This window comes from Monopterus albus, unplaced genomic scaffold, assembly GCF_001952655.1.
Source record: "Monopterus albus unplaced genomic scaffold, M_albus_1.0 scaffold127.1, whole genome shotgun sequence".
In the NCBI taxonomy this organism is placed as follows: Eukaryota; Metazoa; Chordata; class Actinopteri; order Synbranchiformes; family Synbranchidae; genus Monopterus; species Monopterus albus.
Window position 1 is genome coordinate 3,592,313 of NW_018128007.1, and position 26,638 is coordinate 3,618,950.

The 26,638-nt window shown below is 41.9% G+C and overlaps 2 protein-coding genes across 2 annotated transcripts; one reads left to right on the plus strand and one right to left on the minus strand.

Moving 5' to 3' along the window:
- Positions 1 to 6,169: 6,169 nt before the first annotated feature.
- Positions 6,170 to 11,231, plus strand: glipr2l (GLI pathogenesis-related 2, like). Its single transcript, XM_020612651.1, has 5 exons — positions 6,170 to 6,634; positions 7,447 to 7,555; positions 9,103 to 9,206; positions 9,711 to 9,788; positions 10,444 to 11,231. Exons 1-5 carry the CDS (start codon positions 6,622 to 6,624, stop codon positions 10,608 to 10,610), a joined length of 471 nt encoding a protein of 156 aa, XP_020468307.1. The 5' UTR covers positions 6,170 to 6,621; the 3' UTR covers positions 10,611 to 11,231.
- Positions 11,232 to 11,424: 193 nt separating this feature from the next.
- On the minus strand, positions 11,425 to 25,159 carry nacad (NAC alpha domain containing). The gene is made up of 10 exons (XM_020612712.1): positions 24,763 to 25,159; positions 20,960 to 21,246; positions 15,385 to 20,854; positions 14,851 to 15,099; positions 14,263 to 14,354; positions 13,491 to 13,559; positions 13,195 to 13,341; positions 12,981 to 13,115; positions 12,726 to 12,848; positions 11,425 to 12,254 (listed from the first exon to the last, which is right to left on the minus strand). Exons 1-10 carry the CDS (start codon positions 24,845 to 24,847, stop codon positions 12,240 to 12,242), a joined length of 6,672 nt encoding a protein of 2,223 aa, XP_020468368.1. The 5' UTR covers positions 24,848 to 25,159; the 3' UTR covers positions 11,425 to 12,239.
- Between the last annotated feature and the right edge of the window lie 1,479 nt (positions 25,160 to 26,638).

The window sequence follows — 26,638 nt, forward strand, 5'->3', positions numbered from 1 at the left end:
TTAGGTATTTCAGAAAGTGCTTATTTGCTGTAAGGTGGTAAAAGCTGTCATTTCTGCTGTGTTTGCAGCAGATGATTTGATTCAGCACAGAAATGTGGTTCATAATACTCATACTCAGTTCATCATGACAACTTAAACACTACAGGGTAACAAATCATTGTGTATATAACAAGGCTTAGATGAGGGTATCTATTTGCATACATATGCATGCATATTGGTGGATGTTTCATGTCGGCATTGACCACTGGCAAAAATTATGTTTCATATCCCCATTTTTGTATTAGTCAGTACCATACTTTATGGATGGGGTTTTGTGTGTGTGTGTGTGTGTGTGTGTGTGTGTGTGTGTGTGTGTGTGTGTGTGTGCGTGTGTGTGTGTGTGGTTGGCAGTCTGCTGATGAACTAACACCTTTTCCCAGACAGGCCATCATCCTGTATCGTTGCCACCAGAACAATGGAGCCCTCCTCCAGGCACACACACACTTAAATTCACAGCTATGATCAAAGTTCTTATTCATCTGATGGCTAGCATTCCCACGGCAGGGTCAGAAGGTATTGCTTAACTGTATATACCAACAGCAAAAAAGACTAAAAATCTAAAATTACTGCTTACTGCTAGGTCCAACCACAAAAGCTGCCCCAGATGTTGAAAAAAGCTCCACTCAGGGGCCATGCATAATGCTTATTTTCAGAAGCAATAATGTCAAGATTTCTCTCTGTCTCTGCAAAAAAAAAAAAAAAAAGTATGACAATTATTAAACAGCATAAAATCAGCTTGAAGAGCTGATTAGTTATGTTACTTGGAAATGGCTATGGTATTTAAATTATAACAAACATAATGCAGAATGAGAAAGGAAGGAGAAAAAGAAACACGCAGCGGATCCAAATGTCAGACAAGATTACAGTGTCTCTGTGCAGCAAAGGATAAATGGAAATTATGTTGAAATAGTAGGAGGATTGCAAAGAAATTTTGAAATGTCTTCATTTCCTTTAGTGCCAGTGAACAGAGAAAACATCCTGAGAGAACTGCTGAGTTCATAATCATCTGTTAATTTTAAGAGGAATTCCCTTAAAACCCAGTAACTGCTCAGTTTAACCCAAAGAAAATAAACATTCCTTACTACTGAAAATATAATTATACCCATCTAGGGTATAACTGAATTGATTAGGTTACATATTCCTTTCCTGTAACCTTTCTCTGTCTTTACACTTGGATATTTTTGAGGAACTTGTAGAAAACTACAAGAAGCTTAAAATAAATTGTCAGAAAATTCTTATAGAGAGGACACACCACAGATATCCAGAGCTGCTCATTTATCTTCAGAAACCTACAGCATGTAGAGACAACATAAGAAAACATGATACATAAATCAATGCGAGGTCAAACAATACTTGTACTGGTACCAGCGCTGAGATCCAACACCATCATCAATCTTTTATTTTCTCTTTTATTTGTATGTGCTCTCCTCTCTTCCCCTGTCACTTCAGGATACAGTTCAGTACACACTTCTTGTGAACATGCAGAAATGCATGCTTGCGTAAGCGTGTGTGTGGGTGCATGTCTCTATAAGAATGAGGATGTGAGGATAATTTAATTATGGACCAGATAAAGTGGGTTACTGAGGTTAATATCCAGCATGCACTCTGCTCCTCTCTGGACACAGTAATTGCTTTAAGCACATTAGGAACTATATTGACTGTGATGGCCTTTTAAGATGTTACATTTCTGCTGCTTAGTGTCAGACAGGAGTCATCCAGCTGTGCTTTCTGTCTCTGTCTTCCTCTGTCTATTTCCTTCCCTCTCAGCTTGCCCTCTGCTAATCCTGTCACTCTCTTCTCTCTGTATGTGTCTCTTTTCTTGTATGTGCTTAATTGAGGGCTTGATAAATATGATGACAATTGTATAGTGTCTCATCCTTAGAGGCGGCTTGATGAGTTTTGACTGGCAGGTGATTAACTCCTCTTAACCTACAGAGTCATTTGTCCTCGGTGGAACAGTTCCACTAATGACATCATAAAAGGCTTCTTGATGTCATTCCAGAGAGAAGCTCCAGAGAGAGAGGGCTTCCAACAACTCCTTCAAAAAAGTGCAGCTCCCTCACTTCTCTTCTTCTCAGCTAAGATCAATCCTCTCAACACCCCCTCAGTAGATCTCTACATTTTCACTCAACTACTGTAGGCCTCTTAATGAGGATGGAGGTGAATGGAAGAAGTTATTAAAATATCTTCACTTCCCTCATGGGACCTCTAAAGAGGAATTATATGCAACTAAGTGCACTTACAGCCCCAGTCAGAGTTATTTCACATTTCTGTTGCCATAAATCCACATCCACTGCAGTCATGACTGGGATGGAAAATTATATCTGGCCCATAAAGAATTTGGTGCTCCTTTTTTATAAGGGATCTGCAGAAAGATTTTCATCAGAACTTCAGATGAGGAAAAAAGTGGAAAATTACAGATCAGAGTGATGGAGGACCAGGATGAGAGACAGAGGGAAAGTGATGGAGAGGAAAGGAGAAGCAAATAAATGACAGGGAGGGGAGCCAAGCAATAAGTACAACATATATAGGCCAATGTGAAGAAATAAATTATGTCATACCTGCATGGATCAATGGCTGTACTGTCCCTCTAAAGGGGACTCTATAAATCACATCATCATTCCTCTTATTACATCTACATATGTGTCCATATACACACACATTCACACACAAATCCACACACTTCATAGCTATCTCAATCAGTGTGAGTTAAGACGTATGGCTGTAAAGTCTCTGTCTCAAGCTCACTATGTAAATGTCTTCTTCCAGATGTCTTGTCCCATCACTTTGCAAAGCAAGGAAAAAATCACTTTGTTAAGATAGCACTATCTGCTAAAGAGGAATCAAGTGGCTTGATTTCCCATCATGTCCACTCATATTATAAAGGAAGGATGTGATTAGTTTCACTTAGTATGACTAATAGTTGAACCAGCTTCTTGGTCAGTATCTTTGCTAATAGTCCCATCTTGTGGCAAATTAAATAATTACACCTAAAGGATGATGTGGGGGGGGAGTCATATACACACACACACACACACACTGGCAATACCTATTATTGGCATAATTAACAGACTAAACCTAGGTTGTTATTACATTGTTATATTACAGTTGTGGTTACTTCTTTTATATTTGATTCTATTTCTTAATTACATGGCTGTATTAAGGCCGTTGTGACCCCAGGAGTCCTCCTAGCAGCCCACAACTTTTGATTATGAATCAAAAACTCTGCAGACAGGACATTTGAATTACGCTGAGCTTTAAAATTCATTCCTTGATACAGACTGTGTAAAATTATGATTGAATTAAATAAAACCCATAAAATCACATTTGATGTGGCACCTGCACTCCATTTAATTTAAATTCTTTGAATGCTGAAACTACAGAGTAAAACATTTCAAAGTAAGTATATTGATTACATTTTTTACACTGTAGGAGGAAGTTTATCTCTGTCTGTTACAGTAAATTGGTTGTTGGTGCTCCATGACATGTGGCCTGTAGAGATGGAAACATTTAAGATTTGACTTGACTAATTTTATTTATTTTTTCCTTTTTAGATAGATCTACAAACTGTATGTCGCTTTTCTTTATTTGGTCACTGTGCCTCTTTCTTCCCCCTCTCTCTCCTTCTCTCTAGCTCTGGTTCTCTGTTTCAGTCTGTTGTATGTTCAAGGGGTCTTGTCCTGGCTGCTGCACCACCACAAGCGTACTGTGACATCTTTTGTTGTCCATCATGAGTGCTGTGCCATGGCTGCTTCAATCTAAGCTTGTATACCCCCCTCACTCAGTCTCTGTCCTGTTAGTAGCTGTCTCTTTCTGAGTCTGTCCAATATGGCAGCAGTGTGACAATTATATTTATCTGTCCATACAACATGGCTGCCAAACGTGGTCCCTTGTTCACCTAAAATGGCAGACTCTGGTCAACCTGACCGGTTGGCTGTCCATCACACATAGCCATCTGTTCGTCTAACGTTGCTGGCCGATCTTTGTATGTTCTCTCTCTTGGTTTAAGCGCTGGGCCATCCACTTATTTCCCTGATATGAATCAAAGGCATGGCTATAATTTTTGATAAATTAGAGAAAGGTACATTGTACTTTACAGTTGAAAAGTTTCAGTGTGCCAACAAACTGTCTCTTGTCCTGGCAGAGAAATTGACGTGGGATGCTGTGACACAGAAGTTGTCATGTATAGCTGTGAAGAAGATGAAGACCATGCTGTACTAGACCCTCATCAATGGTGATGCCTCTGCACCACAAGTTGTTGATCTCTTTGGAGACATCAGATATGCACTTCTGTCCATGTCATTAAGTCTTTACTTTTTGTACTTATGATAGACCCTCTTAGTTTTAACTTAGATGCCCAACCTTAGGAAACTGAAGTTGGAGAAAACAACCTGGTGATGCAAATGGGACCATAACCGACCAGAGATAAGGAGACTGGCTATAGATGTCTGCAGCAACCTGTTTGGTCCTGAGAGTTGAGACTGAGTTGATGAGATCTTGAAGGGACTGTATCAGCTGAGGGAAGCTCATTATTGTCATTATTTTCCATGATGAGGTGATGAGATTGACAGCAGTGATGACTATGAAAACTGGATTGCCAAGTGTACAGGCTGATAGCATGTTTAATTATTATTCCAGCCAAAGCTGGCAGCTGTGCAGAGGCATAAAAATGTAAACGATTATCAAAATAGTTGACAGTTAATGAAGCATCAGATATTTCATAAGCGTAGTTTGTGTAAAATTTCGATTCATAAAAATTGTAACTGAAATGTGTACTGAAAACTACTAATGTAAGGCTGAAAAGGCCAAGGTTACTATATATTATCTTTATTAGGTTGCTGTTGTTTTATCATCTGTTTAAGACGACATAACAGCTACAATATATCCTTGTATTTCCATATAGTCATCATAGATTAAGATGTTTTAATATTACCTTATTACACTTTAAAATACATGAAGGTGCCAGTGGGCAGAGAGTCTGATAGTACCCCAGGCGTTGTCCAAGTCTTCATAACATGACTGTTGGAGCATTAAAGTGACCTTATAAAAAAAAGGGGGGGGGGTTTCAGTCTCCAGGCATTATTTTATTAAACCAAAAACAATGCAAAAATTTAAACCAGTTAAAAACAGAGCACTGTGACAACTTTTTTTTGACCAAATGTAAAATACAGAGTCAAAAGAACAGATAAACGGTATCAGTTGATTTGGTACATTTGAGACCTTGGACATAAGAACTTGTGTGTGTGTGTGTGTGTGTGTGTGTGTGTGTGTGTGTGTGTGTGTGTGAGTGAGTGAAGTGTGAATAAAGTGACAGGAAAGAAAGGAAAGTGGTCACGGTACAGTAGGTTAATTGCTTTGTTAATTTTCAAACTGTGTTTTTGTGAATGCATCACTGGAACATCTGTCAGACACTCTTTTCGGGTATTTTCTGATCTGCCTAGGCCAGTTCATAAAATTGCGTGTGTGCACCACAAATGTAGTGAAGAATATGCAGGCTTGACCACCTTTCCATTTAGATTTAGTTGGCAAAACTGAAAAAGCCGTTAATGGGAGCTGCAGTAAAATGTGAGGTAAAAATCCATTGTGAGGTTTTGCTGCACATCATTCCTGACTTTATTACAGCTGGTATCATTTATTATTTTTTTTAAATCGCAACACAGAAATACCATAGGGTACTGTACATCTCATGGCTTTTACAAGGACCGGCGTTTCCTTCTCTTGTGTCTTAAGATGGGAGGAAACCGTGAGGAAGCAAAAAAAAAAAAAAAAAATGCCGCGAAGGTTGGTCTCATGTATCCTCGGCCACCTCAGAGACCTTTATAAGAGATTTGGAACGATCCCATAGAAAGTTATTCTGCAGGATGACAAATGGAGATTCTGCTGTAGGCAAACCGTTCAGTCGTTGCTTTTTTCATCCAGAGTGGATATTAACAAAGCACTGGGGATGAACTTAATTCAGAAGTTACATGAAAACTGAGACAGATGTGGAAGCCCCCTATATTTAAAAACGTGTTAAGGAAAGTGAAAGGAGGGTTTGAAAACTGATATGCCTGTTCAGAAACAGCAGTGAGCATGATGTCCATTGTTTTTATCGGAATGTTCTCTATAACGCTACGTTGCATCGTTACGGCGTGCACACTGTGAGAAAAGCCACTGATCCAGCTAGAAACAACATTTGGTCCGAGCACCAACTTACAGAATACAAACCACCTAAAGCCATATACATACGGGCATGTGTCTCACAGAGATGATGTCATCAGCAGCTGCAGGTGCCCGCTTTCATTTGTAGTAAAGAGAGAGCGCTGATGAAGGTGGGCATCGGCCATGTGGTTAGTGTGTGTGTGGTTAGGAGAGAGACAGCGAGGTGAAGTTACATGAAGTGAAGCAAAAGTGGAAGGTAAGGCTGCAAAAAAAAGTGTTTGCAGCTGTTTCAGAGCGTCAGCGTTAGACAGCAATACAAGGAAGAGAGGGAGTGAGCAATAGAGGAAGAGGCAGAGAGAAAGTGGAAAAAGACAGACGGACGAGAGGCTGCATTTATTCGCTTGTTATCGATCTTACTGAAAGGCTTCCTGTGTCAGCACCATGGGAAAATCAGGTAAGTGGGAACTGCACCCTGAGGATTTTAACTGTATTGTATCAATTTGGCCTGATTTAGAGCTTTGCCCCAGTGAAACTATGTGTGTGTGTGTGTGTGTGTGTGTGTGTGTGTGTGTGTGTGTGTGTGTGTGTGTGTGTGTGTGTGTAAGTGTCTGTGCTTGCTTCTTTACTGTGCTGCGTGTTTGTGAACATTTGCTGTCTCTGGGAAATAACAGAAAACGACTTCTTCATTTCTCCACAGATTTCTCATCCTCTATAATGGTGCTTCTAGTAAGACGTAAATTGTTTTTGCATGATTCTTAATTGAGACATTTCCTTAATTTTGTGGAACATCTTCACATAGAAGTAATCAATCAGTTTGTTGAAGCCTCCTGCCAGCCGTGGCCTTGTTGTTTTTGTGATAGGACTTATAGCTTTTCATTATTAATCTCGCGTATCTACTGGCAGCATCAGTGTTTATATTGTGTTTGTATGACTGTTTCAATGTGGCTATTGTCTGTGAGCACTGGAGGGATTGTAGGACTTATGAAAAGGCCGCGTGGGGGGGGTGGCCGAGGGGCGCGGGGGGGGGGGGGATGATGTGGATGACGTTCTCTACTCTGGATTCATCATCTGTCACGGAGTTAGTACTTACTGACACTGACTCTGAGGTCAGCCAGTCGGTAGGTGATGCGACTCAAACTCGGATTTCAGCTTGAGTTTGTGTTTCGCTCTTGTGTACGAGTCTTCATGTTGTATCACCATGTTTCCTTTGTCAGATTTCTCTCTCTCTCTCTCTGCCTGCATCACACTGTCCTGTCTGTTTCTTAGCATCAAAACAGTTTGCTGAGGAGCTGCTGCGCTGCCATAATGAATACAGGAAGAAGCACCAGGCCCCTCCGCTCAAGTTGGACAGCAAGTTGAGCAGAGAGGCTGCACGGTGTGTTACTGCACACACAGATCAAATTAGAACCTAATTAGCAGGGAGGACACACACCAGTGAACCATTCATTGTCAGTTTGCTCTGGGCACCAGTGACAGTTCCAGCTTTGCTTGTCAGATGAAATAAGTACAAAATATAATGCAATATTGATGGTCTGGGTTTGTTTATATTGTGATTACAGGTTATGTTGAACATGTGTTGCCTCTAATTGCAGCCATATTAACATTTCATTCAAAGGAGGTTTGAGTGAAACATCATTTGCAGACTTTGCACATCATTATTACCAAATAAGTTCAGATGTTATTGAAGAGAAAATATTGTGCTGAGTAAATTCAGACTTGTTTGATGCCACCTGAAGGTTAAATATTGTATATGCTATTAACGTCTATGGTTGAGTTTGGAGATAATCTGCCCCTGTTATGTGTAGCTCAGGTCACTGGAACATGACAAATGGTGCTTTTACCTCTTTCTGTGTCAACCAACTTTAGTGTTTACCAAACTTTAGTGTTTCACCCCAGGAGGAGGGTTGAGGCATGCGTTTCCCATATGCAGTGTCATGTCTTTGGAATAAGATGTATATTTAGAATAGAAATAAAATTTAGATTTAGAGTATAATCCAACAATATGTAAAAAAAAAAAAGATTTGTAATTGAAAAGTTGAAGAAGTTTATCCTTTCCCATCCAAAAAGCTTCATTAGCTCTGCTGGGTGTTTCCTGAGCTATGGGTTAATATATACTCCTTTGTAATTGTACTGAACTACAGAGCTTCACACCTTATTAAGTCTGTGGGAATGCTGTTTCACCAATCCGGTATATTACGCAAGTATCAAAAGCAGGTTTAGAGGATCTGGTTTTTCTGCCCACACTGAGCGTCAGCGTTAAGGCTCTCTCACGCTACTTATCGTGGGGATGGAGGACTCTCAGTGGAAATGCAGCAAGCTTCTAAAAGAGAGACTTCCGGGAAAGCCACATCTGAAAAAGTGATAGGGAGGTGACAGTGGTGCGGTGGGTAGAGCAGTCGTCTCCCAACCGGAAGGTTGAAGGTTCGAATCTCGGTGCCTGCAGTCCACATGTCAAAGTGTCCTTGGGCAAGACACTGAACCCCCCCCCGATGGTTAGAGCCATCGGTGTGAGTTGGTGCCGCAGATGGCTGCCATCGGTTCTGTACTGGAAACAAATTCCTTGTGTGTAACATACTTGGCCAAATAAAGGTGATTATTATCATTATCATAAGCTATAAAGTATAACCCACTCATACTGGTAATTTGTCCAGTGCAGAAGTGAGCATGTAGCAGAATTCATAGTGAAACAGCTTATTTATCTATCTGGACTGCTTTTCCTGTAGGAAACCCACTCCTAGCCAGTCAGGCAGCATATAGACAGATAACATACTCACATCCACAGCTACAGGCATCTTTGAGTCACCAGTTAAACTAACCTGCATGTCTTAGGACTGTGGAAGGAAGTCAGAGAAGTCAAAGGAAAGCCACACAGGGAGAACATGCAAACCCCGGTCAGCCATAAGGTTTTGTCTTTCTCCACAGTTACGCTGAAAGTCTGGCCAGCACACGGATCCTGAAACACAGCGAAGAGTCCAGTAGAGGGAGCTGTGGAGAGAACTTGGCATGGGCCTCCTATGATCAGTCAGGTACACACAGTGGCCACTTATTAAGTAAACCACCAGAATGATTATGTGTAAATGCTCAGTGTCTTTCTCAGGCACTTTAACTTAAACTCTTGGTCCTCCTTAGGTACTTGTATGTTTGTAGGACATAAATGCAGTAGATGTAATAAGATGCATCTCTCAGTGGACACAGACATTTATTCTTTGAGATTCCTCGTACTGACTTTCCCATTCCAAAAGTGAACAGCTGGGATCCATTTCCCCCTCCACTCCACACAGTATTTAGGACATCAGACACCATGAGTCATAGCAAAAATATGTCAGTGCAGGATGGTGTTTTTCATGAAACATCTCGTACAGTGCAACAGTGACAAAAAGGCGAGCATTTCAGAAAATGTGTCCTAAAGAGATGTGAGGCACCAGAGTGCAGTCTCCTTACATCACCATCATTCTGATTAATATGTACGACACATGTCTGATCTGATTGTCCTTTATGTTGACATGACACTTTGTCCTGTGCTCATGCAGGGACAGATGTGGCAGACCGCTGGTATGATGAAGTGAACCAGTACCACTTCAATCGTCCTGGATTCTCCTCTGGCACTGGTTTGTCCGTCTCACACGAGTCACACATGGGAGTGTCTGTCGCTCAGTCTCACTTCTTTTCATATTTCAGGCAGTGGCAAATCTCCTAACCTACACTATAATAACAACAAACTGAACAAAATGACGAGATTGAATTTTCCGTTTACTTGTCAGATTTCTCCGTCTCAGCATCAGGTTTACCCAGGCATGGGGAAGATTGCCATTATTCTCAGGCTGATGTCACACCTCAGTCAGTGTGTGAATGTCTGACTCAGTGACCGGCCATGGGGAAACTGAGGGGAATCACGGTCCCCAGTTTCACTCTGAAGTCTACATGTCATTTCTGGTCGCCTGTAATTCCTCCAGATGGTTTCATATAGGCTCCGACTCCAGTGTGCATGAGTCAGTTTAACTTAATCACACAAGAAGCAGATCGCTTCTAGCAGCTCATCACAGTGATTCACACTGACTCGTATAAAGCTTCTGGATAGAGAAAGAAGGCAGTAAATTGTACATGGCAAAGGGAGAGATTAGAGACTGAGAGGGGAATTAGGATTCCTGCATGTGTAAATATTTAGAAGAACTTAAGTCTGTGAACATTCCTAACAGTCTGTTTCCTTCTCACTCACTCCAACTTCTCCTGCCCTTCCTCTTTCTCCTTTCATTCACCATGCAGGCCATTTTACAGCGATGGTGTGGAAGAGCAGTAAAAAGCTGGGAGTTGGTAAGGCCACCGCATCAGATGGTTCTTCCTTCGTGGTGGCCAGATACTTCCCAGCTGGGAATATCACCAACAAGGGACACTTTGAAAACAACGTCCTCCCAGCTAAAACTACCTCTTAAAGAAGTTGAGATCCTCGACAGAGTTGACTTGGGCCCAAAGGCATTTATTCTGTTTTCCAGGAGATAAGTTAACTGCCTGCCCTGCTATGGAGAATACTCAGGAGAGCACCACTCCTGGCCTTGTAGAGACCCATTCTACAGTCCTGTATGGATTTTAAAAGATGAAATGCACTCTGGCTTGAAGTCCCATGTTTGTAATTCTAAAATGAAACTGCTAACAAAACATTTCCAATGACCATTTGGACTGATTAATCTCACGTTTAATGGTCATTTACTTTGAGAGTATTTAATTCATTAATGCCAGTACTTTTATATTTTGACCCTGAAAAACATCATAGCAGTATGCCTGTATATGTGTAAAAATGGGAATTAATTCAGCTGAAAGGACAGGAAATAAAAATTTACATGTGAAGTCACTGGGGGCTATTGGAAGGTGATTACCCAGCATGCTTTGTATGAGTTTGTTATTGCCTCTACTTGTTAAAGCAGAGTTGTGCTGTCACGATAGTTTTGTATTCTAATTGATTTTGTACAATAAAGTTGATTGAAACGCATTTGTTATTGTGTGCCATTACTAGAGAGTGAGAAACAGAAAAAAAATAGTTTCATTTTTTAAATGGCACAGTGACTTTTTTTTTTTTTTTAAATGTCTGACACTGCTTGATAGCAAATTATAATTTGTCCATGGAAACAAACATTTTGGATAATGTACTGTAAGCAGTTGTAAACAGATTAATTGCCTTATTTTTCAAAAGTTGGTATTAAAAGGTATTAAAAGTGAATATGTGATGCATAAATTACAAAAAAATTGAGCAACACAAAATATATCTTTAATGTCTCTGCAAAAAGTCACAACTACGTTATAGGTAGTGGTAATCTTACAATGCAGCAAAAAAAAAAAAAAAAAACCCTGAAATTTGTACTCTAGGCCGTGCCTATATTCCACCCAGCCTATATATAAACTGTGTGTCATGACAAGCCGTTAACATTTGAAAATGTTAGGGTGTTAACCTGTAGCAGCAACAAAAATCAATAATTTAGACTATGGTTATTGATTGGTTTGAGAGTGATTCAATGTCTTTGTTGAATGTTCACTTTGTTTTCACCTTTTAAGATAACTTTTAAATATTTAATATTAAGTTCTACATTTAGATAGGATGTAATGATTTTTCTAAATGTTTACTTTTGGCTTTTGGACACTAGCAGTAACAGGCCAAACAAAATTTCTAAGCTGGTAGGAGAGTGGGAGACTGGCAAAAAAATAAATAAATAAAAAAAAGCATGGGAGTTGTCAGATTTGTATTATTTTCAATATTATATTTTGTACTGTATGTAAATTCCCAGTCTAAACCCAGAATATTGAATAAGAGGAACATTTTTAATTCAGGCTTTGTGAATTTGCAGAAAGTTAAGAAATGTGCTTCTCCTGATGTTAAAACACCAACCACCACCTATGTGCAGTGTTTTCACTAAAATCAGTCTCATGGTGCAGTCACAGCCCACACTGGAACAGACTTTATTTAGCAGATATTGGGGATGCAACATACAGTAGCAGCGATACAGAAGAGTCAGTGGCGTCTAGGCTTTATAGGCTAGAAGAAGGGGGTCAGGATTCAAAATGTCCTCCACTCACATGGTCAGCTCCTATAAGCAAGTGGGAAAGAAAGATGGAAGAGAAAAAAAAGTCACATGAGCAAAATGAAACTGAAAACATTTTTTTAAAAAGTATTATTGCTGTATATGCCTCATTAAACTATGTGCCAGTGTTGTTATTTCTATTGAATAAAAACATGAGCCATAGAAGATGTCACACAGCTTAAAGAAACAAAAGTAATGTTTTCCACCTCAACAAGAAAAAAAATTATCTGCGTCACTTTGACAACTCTAGCACTTATCTCAGTGTGAGTTGTTGCTGCCACCTAGTGGGCACAAATCTGCATTGACAACCTACAGTACTGTAGAGGTTGATCGGTTACTTGTCACTTGTCCTCTGCTCTTTCTTATCTCTTCCACCCCCTCTCCAAGCACTCCCTACTCACTGGCTATGACTCATTATTGTGTTCACCACCCTCCCTCTCCCCTTCTGCTCTTTCCTTCCCCCTCCCTCCTCCTCACCATGATAGCATTCACAATGTCATTCTTGTTGTGTTTCAGTGCACGGACAGCCTTGGCTCGGGACACATTGGCCTGAGCCATCACCAGCTCAATGTCTCGCTGCTCAAGACCTCCCTCATCCACCTGATGTACAGAAAGGAAGGAAAAGACAGAGACACAGGGATAAAAATGATATAGTTAACAACAACAAATGATTTTAAAGACCTCTGCAAAGTGCTGGCATTAGTGTGATGTGTAGGTGCTCAGAAACAATACCTCCTCTTCCTCCTCTTCACTCTCTTCCTTAATGGTGAGGCTGGGTGGGACAGGTGGAGCCAGGGGAGAAGAGGCCACAGGTACCTTGAATTTCTCTGCAGCTGCTTTGTGAGCCTGCTGCGAAAGGTCCTCAATCTAAAAGAAAGGTGAGGAGAGATTACAATACAATAAATGCACTAAAGCTTAAACAACAAACAGAGAAAGGAAGACTTGCCTTTGCCTCTCCAAATACAATATAAATGTCTGATGCAGGGCTTTTGAATACATCTGGCCTACTGATGACAAACAAGATACTCTTGGACTTCCTAATGGTGATTCTGGTCACACCATGGACCGGCTTCAGACCCAGTTTAGACATGGCCTACATACACGTACAACAACAGAGACAGTGAGAAATAAAGACCAACACAAATTAATACAAATTAATACTGTTCTACACAAACAATAAAAGAACTGTTGCATAATATCATCTTTGAACCCTTTATCCATGTGTTTTCATTATCTTCTGACCTTGCGGGCCTTCTTCTCACTGCGGCTCTGTTTTGGTCTGTTCAGCCCTTCATCTGCAGAGGAGATAGACTAAAGGAAAAAACACAAATCAGCTACTTTACTGCAATAAACAATGAAATGTTCATATGTTAATTTAGCTTATTTGCCAGTTTGCTGTTTTGCTATATGTCAGCATTGCTAACATCTCCAAAAGTGACTCACATCACACACAGTTAATCTTTATACAAAGCAAATTTTTAGTGCTATTTCGCCACTGCCAGACAGTTTTGTTTTTTCTAGCAAACACAGGAAGTTATTATTTTTATGCTTATATTGGCTACAGCAACATTTCATATGTAAAACAAATATCATGACCAGTATTAGCCACTATTGCTAAATAAAAGACCAATATCTAAAGATTACTGTTTCATCAACTGAAAAAGTAAAGCAGGCAGAGTAAAAGCAGGTTAACACTAGAAAGTGCCTGAATACAAAGAAAGTTATATAGCACGGCTATTTCTATGCAGAAGGCCATACACAACCTGTAAGTATTTTCATGTTTTATATGCTCTATAGCTTTCCTTTTAGCCTATCACATCAAAATCTCTACATAACACACTCTTTGAGTTTCCACCAGATTGTGAATTCATTATGTCAAAAGCTTGAAAACCCTAATTTTATTTCTCAGTATAATCCCAGTGAAATCCCAATATGCTATAAAGTAAAACATGTTATAGATATTAAATAATCTTTTTTACCCATATTTCCAACAGAGCAGCATGAGCACGCTCACCTGGGGCGCCAATGGTCTCAGTGGCTCTGGGTCCTCTAACTCAGGCACTGACCCCTCACTCTCAGACTCATTACAGGAAGCCAGTATGGAATCTACACATGCCCATATTCAGCATACACACAAGTACATGTAAGTGAAGTATATCATAGCCTTAACTGCCATAGAAACAAATCATCATAATGAGGGTCATTACTGAGTCTACCTCATTAGTGGTTACTGTACACTAAGGAAGAGCCTTCATTATAAAAATTTAAAAACTCATCAACACCAGAGAACTGAATTAGTCAATGTATGACATATGCAATGTACCACTGATCATCCATAATAACTGTGAACTTTAAAATACAGAGAAATTAAGTCTCTTATGATGTTATCTGTCAGAAAAACACAGCCACATTATGATATTCTGCCCTGCATCATCATTACATGTTCTAACCCTTCTAAATGTAACATAGAGTAATCTGATGGTTTTACACAGAAAAAGATAGAAACAGGCCAAAGCAAAGAAGGGAGGAGTGTACAACAGAGAAAATAAGAAATTTAGGGGATGAATTTCTCTGACCCCAAAGCAAGTCAGAAACAACTCACAATTGTTTTTGAAGGATAGGTCGATCTCCTCAGAAATCTTGTGGCTGTGGTTGATGGGACAGCCTGACTCTCTGTCGGTTATTTGCTGAGCAGAGTAATGATGTATTTCCTGTTGGTTTAATGGACCAAACTCTTTCTGCATGGATGCATTTCTGTCTCCTGCGACTCCTCTAGGCTGGGATCTGTGCCCACGTGGAGACAGTCCACCATCATCCTTACTGTCCGTCTCCTCCTCAGCCAAACTGGGATCTAACAGAGTATGCATTAAAGGATCATATTCATATTATGAAGCTCATATTTGATTTAGTTTTAACAAACTATGTAATCACCAGACCAGTGGCATATACTGGGGAATGAAAAAAAAAGTAAAAAAACAGAAAAAAAACTAATGACAAAGTCTCATGTGGAATATAAAGGCCATTTTTCTTTTTGAATTTCACTGTTGCCACAACTGAATGTAACAAAAAGGATAAGGAATAAATATATTGGTGTGTATTGTACTTTGATATCAATCTAATAAGGCATAATACTCACCTCTGCTCCTGTCTTGTGTGCTCCATGTACAACCTTGCTTCATTTGTTTGTGAGGCTGGATGTTGAGATTAGATTGAGAGTGTGAACAGGACTGAGGCGGAGAACAGGAAATAGGGTCTGGAACACATGCTGAATCAAGAGTCTCTGATCCAGATGAAGACGATTCCTGGGTAGGCTGGGACAGACTTAATGGCATGGCTGTGGAGAATGAGGGTGACGAGACACTTGTGGCAGATGTAGTTGATGTTGAAAGGACAACAGTGACCTCTAGGAGGTTGTTGTTAGGAGGAATTTGGTAATCGGGGGCTTGTTGTGCTGTGGGGGCAGTAGAGCAAAGGGTAGGGGTGGCGTGGCACACAGACAGAGAAGCCTGTTGCGGGGCTAAGAAGACAGGTTGGGATTCCTGCACAGGTGTGGAAAGATCATCCTCTGTCTCTATTGAGGCACAAGGTACAGGGGAAGAGGAGGAAACAGGAGATGCTGAGGAAGAAAGTGGAGCCATTGAGCACGATACGGTATCTTGGGCAAACAGACCGTGGCCAACATCAACGTTATTGTCATTAATGTCCACAGTGGTTCCCCTCTGGCTACCAGATAGTGGTCTGTTATCAAGCATTTCCTGTCTTGAATGTAATTCTTGGTTCATTGCCTCCACAACATTGAGGTTGTCTGGGGTATGTGTGGTTGAATTGCAGGCTCCATGGCTAGGACTTCTGACATCAGGACTAGGATTATTAACCCCCTGCATATGTGAACCAGATTCAGCTTCATCTTTCCCACATATCCTCTGTTCACAGTCTGGTGATGAAGCTTTGCTGTTTGTCTTTTGGCCTATCTTAGTTTTAGGATTCTCTGCAATCCCCTTTGACAATCTATCTGCTGTTGTATTCAATGAAACAGAAGGTTTCTTTGGATTATTAACAGATTCAGGGCTAGAGTCAGGTGAACTGCCCGCCTGGGATGTCCTGTTCTGCCCTCTTCTTCCCTTCTTAGCAGCAATTGGTTTATCAGTGCAAAATTCCCCCTTATGGGGGTGATATGCAAAATGGTCTGGGTTATTCTGTGCAGGAGAGATTTTTGTTTCTTTTTTGTTCTCATCTTTCTCTTCACCTCTCTTGTTTGCTTTCTTTTCCACCTTTTCTTCCTCATCTTCTCCCCCTGAGTTACAAACAACACACTGCTGTCCTCTAAAGGCATCTTTATTCTTTGGTTCATCAACAAGTCTGTCAGTCACAGGATTCACATCACCCTTTTTTAGACCTTCAGTCTGAGGCTGCAGTATCTCTGGTTCAGATGTTGAACCAGTATTTTCTACCTTGTCTTGACAAACTCTATTTGTTCTGGAATCCTTGGCTTTACATTTAGGAGTAAAGGAACCAAAGGATCCATGTAGCAAAGAAAATGCTGTATTACTCTCTGGAGTGATTGTCTGACACTTTGGACTACTATGACATCTTGACTCTGCTTTATCTGGTGAACCAAAATGTTGGTTGGTTGTAGTTGTGTCCATGTGAGTTTCAACTAATGGTACTGAGATGCTAAAGACACCTTCCATTGTTGTGTCTGATGCTTGGTTTGTGGATCTGCCTGTTGGCACTCGCTCTTCATCAGGAAATGTGTCAGAATCCTGAGATGGAATCTCTTCAAGTGGAATATTAGACACTGAATCTCTAACAATGACACTCACACCCTGGGGTCTCACTTTCTCTGAGAGAGCATTCAGATTTCCACACATGGCTACTTCCAATGAGTCAAAGGCGGAGTCATTGTTATTGCTAGAATTCTCCCAAGTGTCTTGTATTTTTGTGCCTGTGTTACCTCCATTATTGTCTGGATTTAGATTACTGACATCATCCTCTGAGAATCTGGAGCTTCCATCCTCACCTGCTCCTGCTTCCGAGATCTCCTCAAGAGACTTCCAACAGGCAAATTTGGATTCAGAAGCTCCCTCTTTTACCAGTTCTTCTTCCGCTATCCGGTCTCTTGTTTCACACAGGCTGTTGTTATCTTCCTCATCCAGAACAGAACTCAGAACATTGTCATAATTTTCATATGCTTCACTACCCTTGCTGGAAACCATGGCCGTATGTGTGCCCTCTATGTCACACATGAGCAGACTCTCTGCCTCTAACTCATACCTCTTCCCCAGAGACAGGGACAGGGACTCTCCTGCTCCCCAGACACCAAGCTCATCCTCTGATCCTAATCCTAGTCCTAACCCTAGCCCCATCCTGTCATCACACCACACCCCAGCTCCAGGACCCATCTCTCTGCTTGTGTCTGTTTCCGAGTTTTCCCTTTTGGGTGAAATAGCAAAGGGGGACTGTGGAGATCCAACAGCTCCAAGCACTCCTTCATCAGTACTCAGGGTGTTTTCCCTCAGGTTCTCCTGGGCAGAGTCACCAGGGGAGTGTTCAGGGGTCAGGGCCAAATTGTCAAAAAGTTCTGAGATGACCTCTGGAGTGGCAGAGACAGAGATATTACTGGGGTTGGGACTAGGGTCTTTAGGGCAGGACACAAGGAGAACACCTTTATTCAAGTCATTGGTGGCAGAGGGCAAATTCAGAGAGGGACCAGAATCAGTGTTTCTACCTTCCATATTCATCATTTCAGCTGAGGCATTGCCATTCTTCTGGTCAAGCTCAACGTCAAACTCACTGTGAGTACTGGACCTGCACATGGCCTCTGCCCCTAGGGGCACATCAGATGTTTTAGAGAAAGACTTTGATAATGCAAGTCTAGTTGCTCCAACAGTCTTGTGACTTTCTGATTTATAATGACGAGGCTTGATGAGCAATTTAAAAGAGTCTCTTTCTGGTTCTTCTTCCCCCGAATAATCACTGCACTGTTTTACATCGACATCTCTCATTTGGGTAATTTCCTCTGCCAGTTCTTCCGGAGGAACTTGACTGTTAAGGTCTATTTTCTCCTGTGTGGAAGTGGCAGAGGGAGGGCAGCTGTGGAACTCAGCAGGAGGTCCTGGAGGAGCACAAAAGACAAATGTGGTAGAAGGGTTAAAATAAGGTCTGTCTTTAGGCTGCTCAAGAGGATGGGAAGAACCAGAAATACCCATCATCTCACTCTCAGTCCCACTCTCATTCAGGTTGCTAGAGGACTGTGGCTGACAAGAAATTGATTCTGAAGTACTGGGCAGTTTCTGGTGATTTGTGCCCGCTTGTGTGTGCAAAGGTTTTGTCTGACCTACTCCACTGGCAGATTCTAGATCAGGGTCTGATTGGGGTTCAGGGGTCTTAGGTGCATCTAGAGATTTGGGCTGTATATTGTTGCCTGTGGGGTGCGCAGCAATTGCTTCAGAAATGGGTTCACAGACACAGGTAGTTTTGGAGTGATCCACTAGTTTGTCTGTGCTCACTTGTGCATGCTCATTTGGACTTGTTCCAGTGGTAGACTTCTGTTCAGGTTCTGCTTGGATTTCACTTGAACCAAATGCACCTACTGATGTGGGTTCTGGTGCTTGTGCATGTCTCTCAGTGCTGTACAGACGTTCATCTTCCTCCCCATTATAGGAGGCAGAATCTAATGAGTCATCTGTATCATCATGGAAACAAAAGGATTCATCCAACCCCTCATTAATAGATGTCTCTGAAAGTGAATGAAGGAAGGATGCTGAGCTGTCCTCATCTGTAGGATCCTCCACTGCTTTGCTATCACACTCTTCCTCATCATCTTCCTGCTCTTCGTGTTCCTCTTCTTCTACCACTTTCACCTCTACCTTAGCTTCATCACCTGCCTCATCATGGTCATCATTGTCATCATCTTCATTATTGTCATCATCATCATCACCGTCAGCAGCGCCATTAGCATTTCCATCACCATCATCATCATCATCATAATCATAATCATCATCATCCTCTTCATCATCATCTTCAACATCTGCTTCCTCCTCTCCTGCTGCATATGCATCAACATCTTCTCCTTCATTTCTGCTGTTTTCTCCCATTTCATTGTCTTCCTCTGTGGGGAACAGGGTGATTTCCATTGAATCAGCCTTAAAGATGAGGCTAGTGTGGAGGGGGAAGGAGATAAGAGAGGCAGGGATCATCCTTTCCTCCTCTGGTATATCAGCACAGGCTGCCTGGGAGAGCATGAAGGAACTGAGGCCAAGCCTATCAAAGGCTCCAGGACAGAACGCATCCAAGGGTGTGAGAGGCGAGTCAGGGCTAAGGCTAGATGAGGCCATGGTCATGTTCTCCGTGTCAGGAGTCAAAGCAGTGGAAGGTAGTTCTGGGTGGTCATCCATCTGTTCATAATGTTCCTTTGATATGCATGCTTCCAGCTGAAGTTTCAGGCCTGTCTGCATGGGTCTAGAGTACTCTGCTCTCCTTGCACCTGTCTCTTCCAGTGGGCAGAGTGAGCTTTCAGACTCTCCTTCATCTTCCTGGGAGTCACTGCTACGGCTACTACTACTCCTCAGAGGCGAAGTATCCTCAGTCACCCAGCATGGATGGCAACCTTCTCTGGAAATCTTAATCTCTTCCCCTTTTAGAGCCTCTTCCTCTTCAAGGATCATGGTTCCTGTTATATCTATTCTTGAATTTGTGACAAAATCCTCTGGGCGGTATAGACAGAAGTCCCCTGCCATTTCCTCCTCCTGTTCTGGACCTACTCGTCCCTTTTCCTCCCCATCTTCATCTCCAATTTCTGATAAGGAACCCACAAAGCAAGCAGGGGCTTCCTGTGCTTCTTCTGTAAGGAGCAGATTGGGAGAAGTTGAAGGTGAGGTGGAAGATGTGTAAGAGGAGGCCCAGCTGCCTCCTTCTGCTGTAATATAAGAACCAGAAGGGGATGTGAGAGGGGAACATAGGTCTTCACTGTCTGAGGGAGAACCAGGGGAGAGTGGGCAGACTGGAGAGCCAGGATATGAGTGATGTTTAAGGTATGAAGAGCGGGAAACCATTTTGATTGGGGTGGATGGAGCAGTGTAGTACAGGTCGGGGTCGAGAGATGAGGGCACACCCACTCGTAGTGGGTCAACAACATAGGTTGGCTCAGAGAAGGACAAAGCAACTGGACAAGTCAGCTCAGAAAAAGAAAGGGAAGGCACTTCATCTTGAGGAAGGGTTTGACCCTCTTCCTGGTTGTCTGTCAATTTGTCATCGGTTGTGACTGGCTCTTGGGAGGAGGAAGAAGTACACAGGGGGTTGTGCAAAAGGACAGGGAGTGCGGTTGGGGGCTGCACAGGGTCTTTTTGACAATTCTGCTGTTTATGAGGGCTTTGGGCTTGGGTTTCCTCTATACTGGTTTCCAGCTGGGTCTCATTTACTTTGGCCTGTGGATCTGAAAAGCTTGGGAAAGCTGGCAAAGGGATAGCTTGACCACTTGGCTCAACAGGGAGTTGCCTTTTCTGTATCTCTGTTGTTTTGAGCCGTGTCTCTTGACCCATCACCACTCTTGTGTCAATAGTCTGTGGTTCTTGATAGTCACTCTCCACCTCAGAACCAGTGAGAACCTGGGAATAATACATTATACATGCACATTAAAGATCATATAAGTTTACCACTGAAATGTGTCTGGTAGCTGTAAAGTTGAAAACATGCTCATAGATCACACACACCTTGATTCTCTCCATCTTGACTGGGATGTAGCGACCACATGGTCCATGACCACCTAACTTTCCAGACAATCTGTGTGTGTTGTTGCTGCGATGGTCAGAGCCTTCAGGTTGAGGTCTTGGATTACCAGAGGAGCTAGGTGTTGCATGATAGAGTCTTGGTCCAAATGGAGAGGTGCTTGCTGGGAGTAGCTTCTGAGGAGTACTGGGAGAAGGGCTAGAACCACTGTCACTAGGGCAGGAGCCACTGTCACTAGGGCTGGAGTCAGTTGATGGGTGTATGGTCATGTCTGAAAAACAGAAAAACAACTATATACAACACCAGTTTAAATAAAGGGACAGAGCAGGTACTTGTACTTTTGTAAATTTATGGTACATTTTAACTGTAATGAGAATTTAACAAAGACCAGAGAATAAGCTTGACTGAATTATTTCATTATCATGACACCTCCTTCAATGTACAATAAGTTACTGTTTCACTTTGATTGACCTTTACTTTTTTCTCCAAAATACAAACTGAAATAGAGACATAAAAATGTCAGCAAAATGCAAGTCAGTGGATTAAACAAATATCCGTCAGCTTTAGTAACGTAAAACAATCATCAAGACTGAAAACAATGAGTATTAGCCTTCCTGTAGTGGTCCACCACCAGACTGTACACAAAACATAGAACTGGAAAACTATGCTTCTCTGCATAATGTACACTACAGTATCTTTACTTCTCAGAGTTTCTTTGTCTCTCTTTCTGTGTCCACACACACAATTAATCAGAGGTACAAGGAACTGCTACTGAAATACAGTGTTCCCTGGCTTGTTGTCCTTCTATACCATATTTATAACTGTCATCAGAAATGAGGAAATCACTGGAATGAAATGACAGGATGAATGAAAGAAATGGGGTCAGGAGTGAGTGGAGAGAGCAAGAAAGGAAAAGCAAATGTAGAGAGAAGATGGAGTAAAAGACTATATTCTTCTTTTTCCTCATTTCCACTGAAAATGATGTAGTCGTGTCAGATTTATTATCATAACAGACAACTATACATTCTCTGAAATATTCGCAGAGGATGTAATGTAATCTTTGTCTCTATAACACACCTGGAGGGAACAGAAACGTCATTTGCTGTCTTAACCAGGCCAGTGCCACAGTGACCTCAGTCCACATGCTGATTGGCCATTATGACACATAAGTGGATCAGTGCGGTGCCAGCCGCAAACACACACATCCTTACACTCACATACACACACTTGCTCTGCCAGGAACCCAGGCTCCCCTTACTAATTCACTCTGTGTTCTGCAGTCGCTCTTTTGTCTCACTCCAGCATTTCTCTCCTTTTCCTATCTCGTCCTCTCCTCAGCCCTGCTTCATACATACAAGTACAAAGCTGGCACTTCTTGTTTCACATTTAGTTGTGACTCGTTGCTTCCTTGTCTCGCCTCCATGTTCTTTTTTTCTCTCTGCAAATAGTATATATCTTCTTTGCTTCTCCTCCCTCACTGCTCTCATTCCCTGCCTGTGGTGGTGGCAGTTGCAAGCATCAGCACTTAGCAGCCCTGCCTGATCACTGCTTCTATAACAAGCTCTGGCTGTGTTGTGTGTGTGCTGAGTCATTCCTCAGAGATTAAAACCTGACACTAATCAGAGAGATGCACTGTTAAGCATGCACAAAAGCTAACTCCTGCACTCTTTTTACATGTACAGTACATTCTAATGTGGGTACAATGGGTATTGAGAACGTAATTGTTTGCTCCTGCAGGGGATAATAAAGAGGCAGCTAGCTTCAATGACCATGTGCACAGGCAAATAGAAATGCAATAATTAAGCATTATCTGGCAATCTACTCATTAAACACATTTAAAAATATGTATCTTCCTTCTTTATGTGCTACTGATTGGACTCACATGTTAGAAATAGATAATGTTGGAACAACTGTTTTGCTAGGCTGCTAAATAAGCAAGTGTATTGCATTTACTAGAATAAGACCTAGTGCTGCAAATAGTCTTTGGATGTCTGTCTCTCTTCTTCACCATGGCCGAGTCTCGGAGTCCCATCTCAGGGAACACAGTAAAACTGAGTACCCTGGTTGCTGTATGAGGAGCAGGCCGCAGCATGCTAAGCAGACTGGAGCTGCGTCACAGAGGCTGCAGCGCTGTCAAACTGTCAGCCTCAAGGGGAGCCTCTGAGCAGTAGCTGAAGGCTACTGCTCAGATTGAGCCATGAAAAAGAGAGACCCCGATAATCTGATATCCTTCTTTGCCTTTTGCCATCTGTCCCTCCTCTTTTAAATCATAATCACTCCCCCCTCTTCTGCCAAGATTCAGGCCAGGACAGCTTAAAATAATTTCACGCCTAAGAAAAGATCAGAGCAATGATGAAATTAAAACAGGACCATATCGAAAAAAGCAAACCACTGTAAGCTACTTCCAGAAGAGAGGAGTCAGAGAACATTTTTATCAGCTGTTAACCATCATAACTGCAAGGTGTTTACAACAGTATACACAATAAATTGTGTAGAGTGACTGTCAAAGACACAGTAATTGCAGCAGATTTTTCTCCAATGAGCACATTCTCACTCTGTAAGATAAAAATTCAGACACTGTGTTAAGCTCCCAATAATTTAATTCAATAGCAGCAACGTTTTGATCTATACAAGATCTTCTTCAGGTATTATCAAACAAGCATCATACCGAAAGGCACATTTTTATGTGCACCTGCTAAGACACCACTTAAGTGTTTTCACTCTGGCTAATTTGAAGACCATCTGCTTCTGTATTGATCAAAACATTGCTGCAATTTATTTATTGGGAGCTTAATACAGTGCACAAACTTTTTTCTTCCTTTTTGCCTTTAAGCTGTTGTTGGTTCAGCACCTGTAAAAAAAATTTGTATGTGCATGTCTGATGTTCTTTATTTGACGTTCTCACTCTGACTATTAGTGCCTGACAGGAATTAAGGAGACAGCATCTGCACTGGCCTAACCTTTCCTACTCCTGTTATTCTCTTCCTCTCATTATTTTTGCTTGCTTACTTATTTCATTACTTCACACCTTCAGATAAATAGTAACACGAGCAATTACTAACATGATTTTAAAACAGTTACTGTAGTCCGACATACAGTCCTCAATGTGCTCTGCCATGCTGCTGTGTCATGTTTCTGCTGAGGCTGGGAGAAGGGAGGAGCCACTCTGTGCTGCCTTTACAGTTCGCAAACCTGATGGAGAGCTGTGGATGCGGATGGGGTGGCACTGGTGCTGAAGATGGGGCATTAGGAGGAGGGACAAGGATGAGGAGGCCAGGGTTAGGGTGGGGATGGTGGCTGGGCAGGTAAACAGAGCTTTCTGAAGTCAGGTAGTGCATTTAGACCGGAATAGGATTTAGTGATGGGGAGTGCACAGAGGTGGACTGGGAGTTGACAGCTTTTGGGTGGAGGCACATAATAACTGGGAGCTGGAAGGGGAGACAATATGCGTTTTAGTGAGGAGACTAACATGCAGCTGAATCATAGTTTACTCGCTTCACATGTCAACATTGAAATGACCCAGCTATAAAGGGACTGTTTTCCACATGGCAGTTTAAAGCCCTGTGTTTACCTAACAGTCTCTTACCATTATACTAGCCCTTACATCTCGTTATATCTCCCATCTTCTACTCTTTTAACTCTTCCCTTTCTCCTCTCCTGCCCCAGTCTAATTACTTGCGCCAGACTATCTGTATCCTCTCTTCCCAGTTGTGCCCTGCTCTGTGTCTTGAATTGTATCCCTTTGCTTAATTAGGTAATCTTTCATCCCCATCCCCAGAGATCCTACCTGTTCCAGGGAGCCCAGTCTCCTCAGCTCCTTGCTCTGGATGCTTGTCAGCGGGAACAGATTTGTGAGTGCTCTCCCCGGGCATGCTTCTCGCTGGCTCTCCTCGGCTCTGACGCAACAATAAACCATACAGCCGGAACAGACAAGATAAACAGGGAGAGGGAGTGAGAAAGAAATCAGAAGAAGGAAAGGGGGGAGGTGGTGCCTGAATGCTCAGCGACCTAATACTCAGATCTTCCCTGCAGCACGTGTTTGTCTATGTGTGTGTTTGTGTATGAGGCAGAATGAGACCGACAGAGAGAAGAGGGGGAGAGTGAGAGATGGGAGTATACGCTGCTTTCTCTTTCTCTCTTGGTGGTGCAGCAGGGTGATGCTGCTGCTGTGGGCGTGTTTTAGAGCCTCATGCGTGTCTATGTGTGGGTGTGTGTAGATTCTGTGAGGTACCTGCGGTATTCTCTCTTCATGCCCAATTCCTGTTCCCTCCCTCCTCCTCCTCCTTCCCTTCCCCTCTCCCTGTATCCCTATCCATCTTCTCTACACCGTCCCTTCACCCTTCCCCCAGCCAAGCAATGACTCTATCTTGGAAGATGATGTCAGAAGCGTTCCACTGCTGCCTCAGTGCTGCCCCCAATCTTTGAAGGAAAGTAGCAGTACTGCAAAAACAAGAGAAAGAGAGAAACCAAAAAGAGGAGATGGATTCAAGGAAGACAAAACAAACAAGGGAATGGAAAGAGAAACTTAAAATTTAAAAGGGCAGAGTGAAACCTAAAAGTATTCAGCTAATTATACCTTTTGCTTCCTGCACTGATTGTATCCCTGAGGAATCGGAGAGAAATTTCCCCTGAGGGCAGCTAGAGCATCTGTGTCCCACCTCTCCAGCACTCCTCCTTATTCTCTACTGTTTTCTCCACCTTTATCTATATCGTATGAGGGATAAATAGATGGAAATAGGGAGTGATGGAGGGGGCTGGAGCACTGAGCCAAATGATACGCAATGTCAGTTTCTATGGCAACTTAAAACTTCCCATGTGCCAGCTCAGCAGAAGTGACTGTCACTTTACTGGATAATATCTAATAGGCTCTGTGCAATTCATTTGAACTCCACAAATACAGCAACTCACAGCTAAAAAAAAAAAGACAAAACAAATGGTTTTCATAAGTTTTCAAATCACATCATCCTTGCAGGGTGTGGGTGTCCTGTGCACAGCGACACTTTTTGTAATTCTTTTATCAAAAAAGCCAAATTATATTGACCATGATTGATTTATAAAATCAATAAAAGGGTAAAACATCCAAGGGGGTGAATACTTTTTATAGGCACTGTACTATAACCAGGAGTTTAATAATAAAAGTGCTAACTGGGCTCTCTGTCAATAGATCCAATAATCCCTGTGTAACTGGAAGAATGAGGGAAGCACCGTACTCCTGAAGCATATGATGGTTACTAATCATTTTCATGTTTGTTTTCCTTTCACTCAAACTTTGTTCTGTACTTTATGTCTCCTGCTCAGTTTAAACCTTTTTTTTTTTCACCTTTGCCGTGGCTTGCCTTTGTTGATCTTCCTCTCTGCCACTTTCACAGCCTCCGATATCAGAGCATTGTGGTTTGTTGTGGTGTTGTGTACACACTTGCAGGTCAGTAAAGTGTTAAACTCAGAATGCTACCCTGTCTGTTACACACACAGACAACAATAGGTTTAAAAATACCCATTCAAATTGAACAGCTCTTGAAGAAATTCAACATGTTTAACTTCATTCATTTGTGATTTAAATGCCTCTTACTTGATATCACTAGCCAAAAATGAGCTTGAACTAAAGCATGATCTGAACACCGCACCAAATAGAGTGCATGTAAAATGTACAAACCCCACATTCT

What these genes read in the sequence shown, in the direction of transcription:
- glipr2l (XM_020612651.1), top strand. An exon ending in GGCCTCCTATGATCAGTCAG is followed by an intron (nt 9,207 to 9,710) that starts GTACACACAGTG and finishes GTGCTCATGCAG; the next exon opens with GGACAGATGTGGCAGACCGC. An exon ending in TGGATTCTCCTCTGGCACTG is followed by an intron (nt 9,789 to 10,443) that starts GTTTGTCCGTCT and finishes TTCACCATGCAG; the next exon opens with GCCATTTTACAGCGATGGTG.
- nacad (XM_020612712.1), bottom strand. Translation starts at nt 24,847, where the DNA reads ATGCCCGGGGAGAGCACTCACAAATCTGTTCCCGCTGACAAGCATCCA. An exon ending in TGAGACCATTGGCGCCCCAG is followed by an intron (nt 13,560 to 14,262) that starts GTGAGCGTGCTC and finishes TTTTTCCTTTAG; the next exon opens with TCTATCTCCTCTGCAGATGA. An exon ending in TTGTATTTGGAGAGGCAAAG is followed by an intron (nt 13,116 to 13,194) that starts GCAAGTCTTCCT and finishes CCTTTCTTTTAG; the next exon opens with ATTGAGGACCTTTCGCAGCA.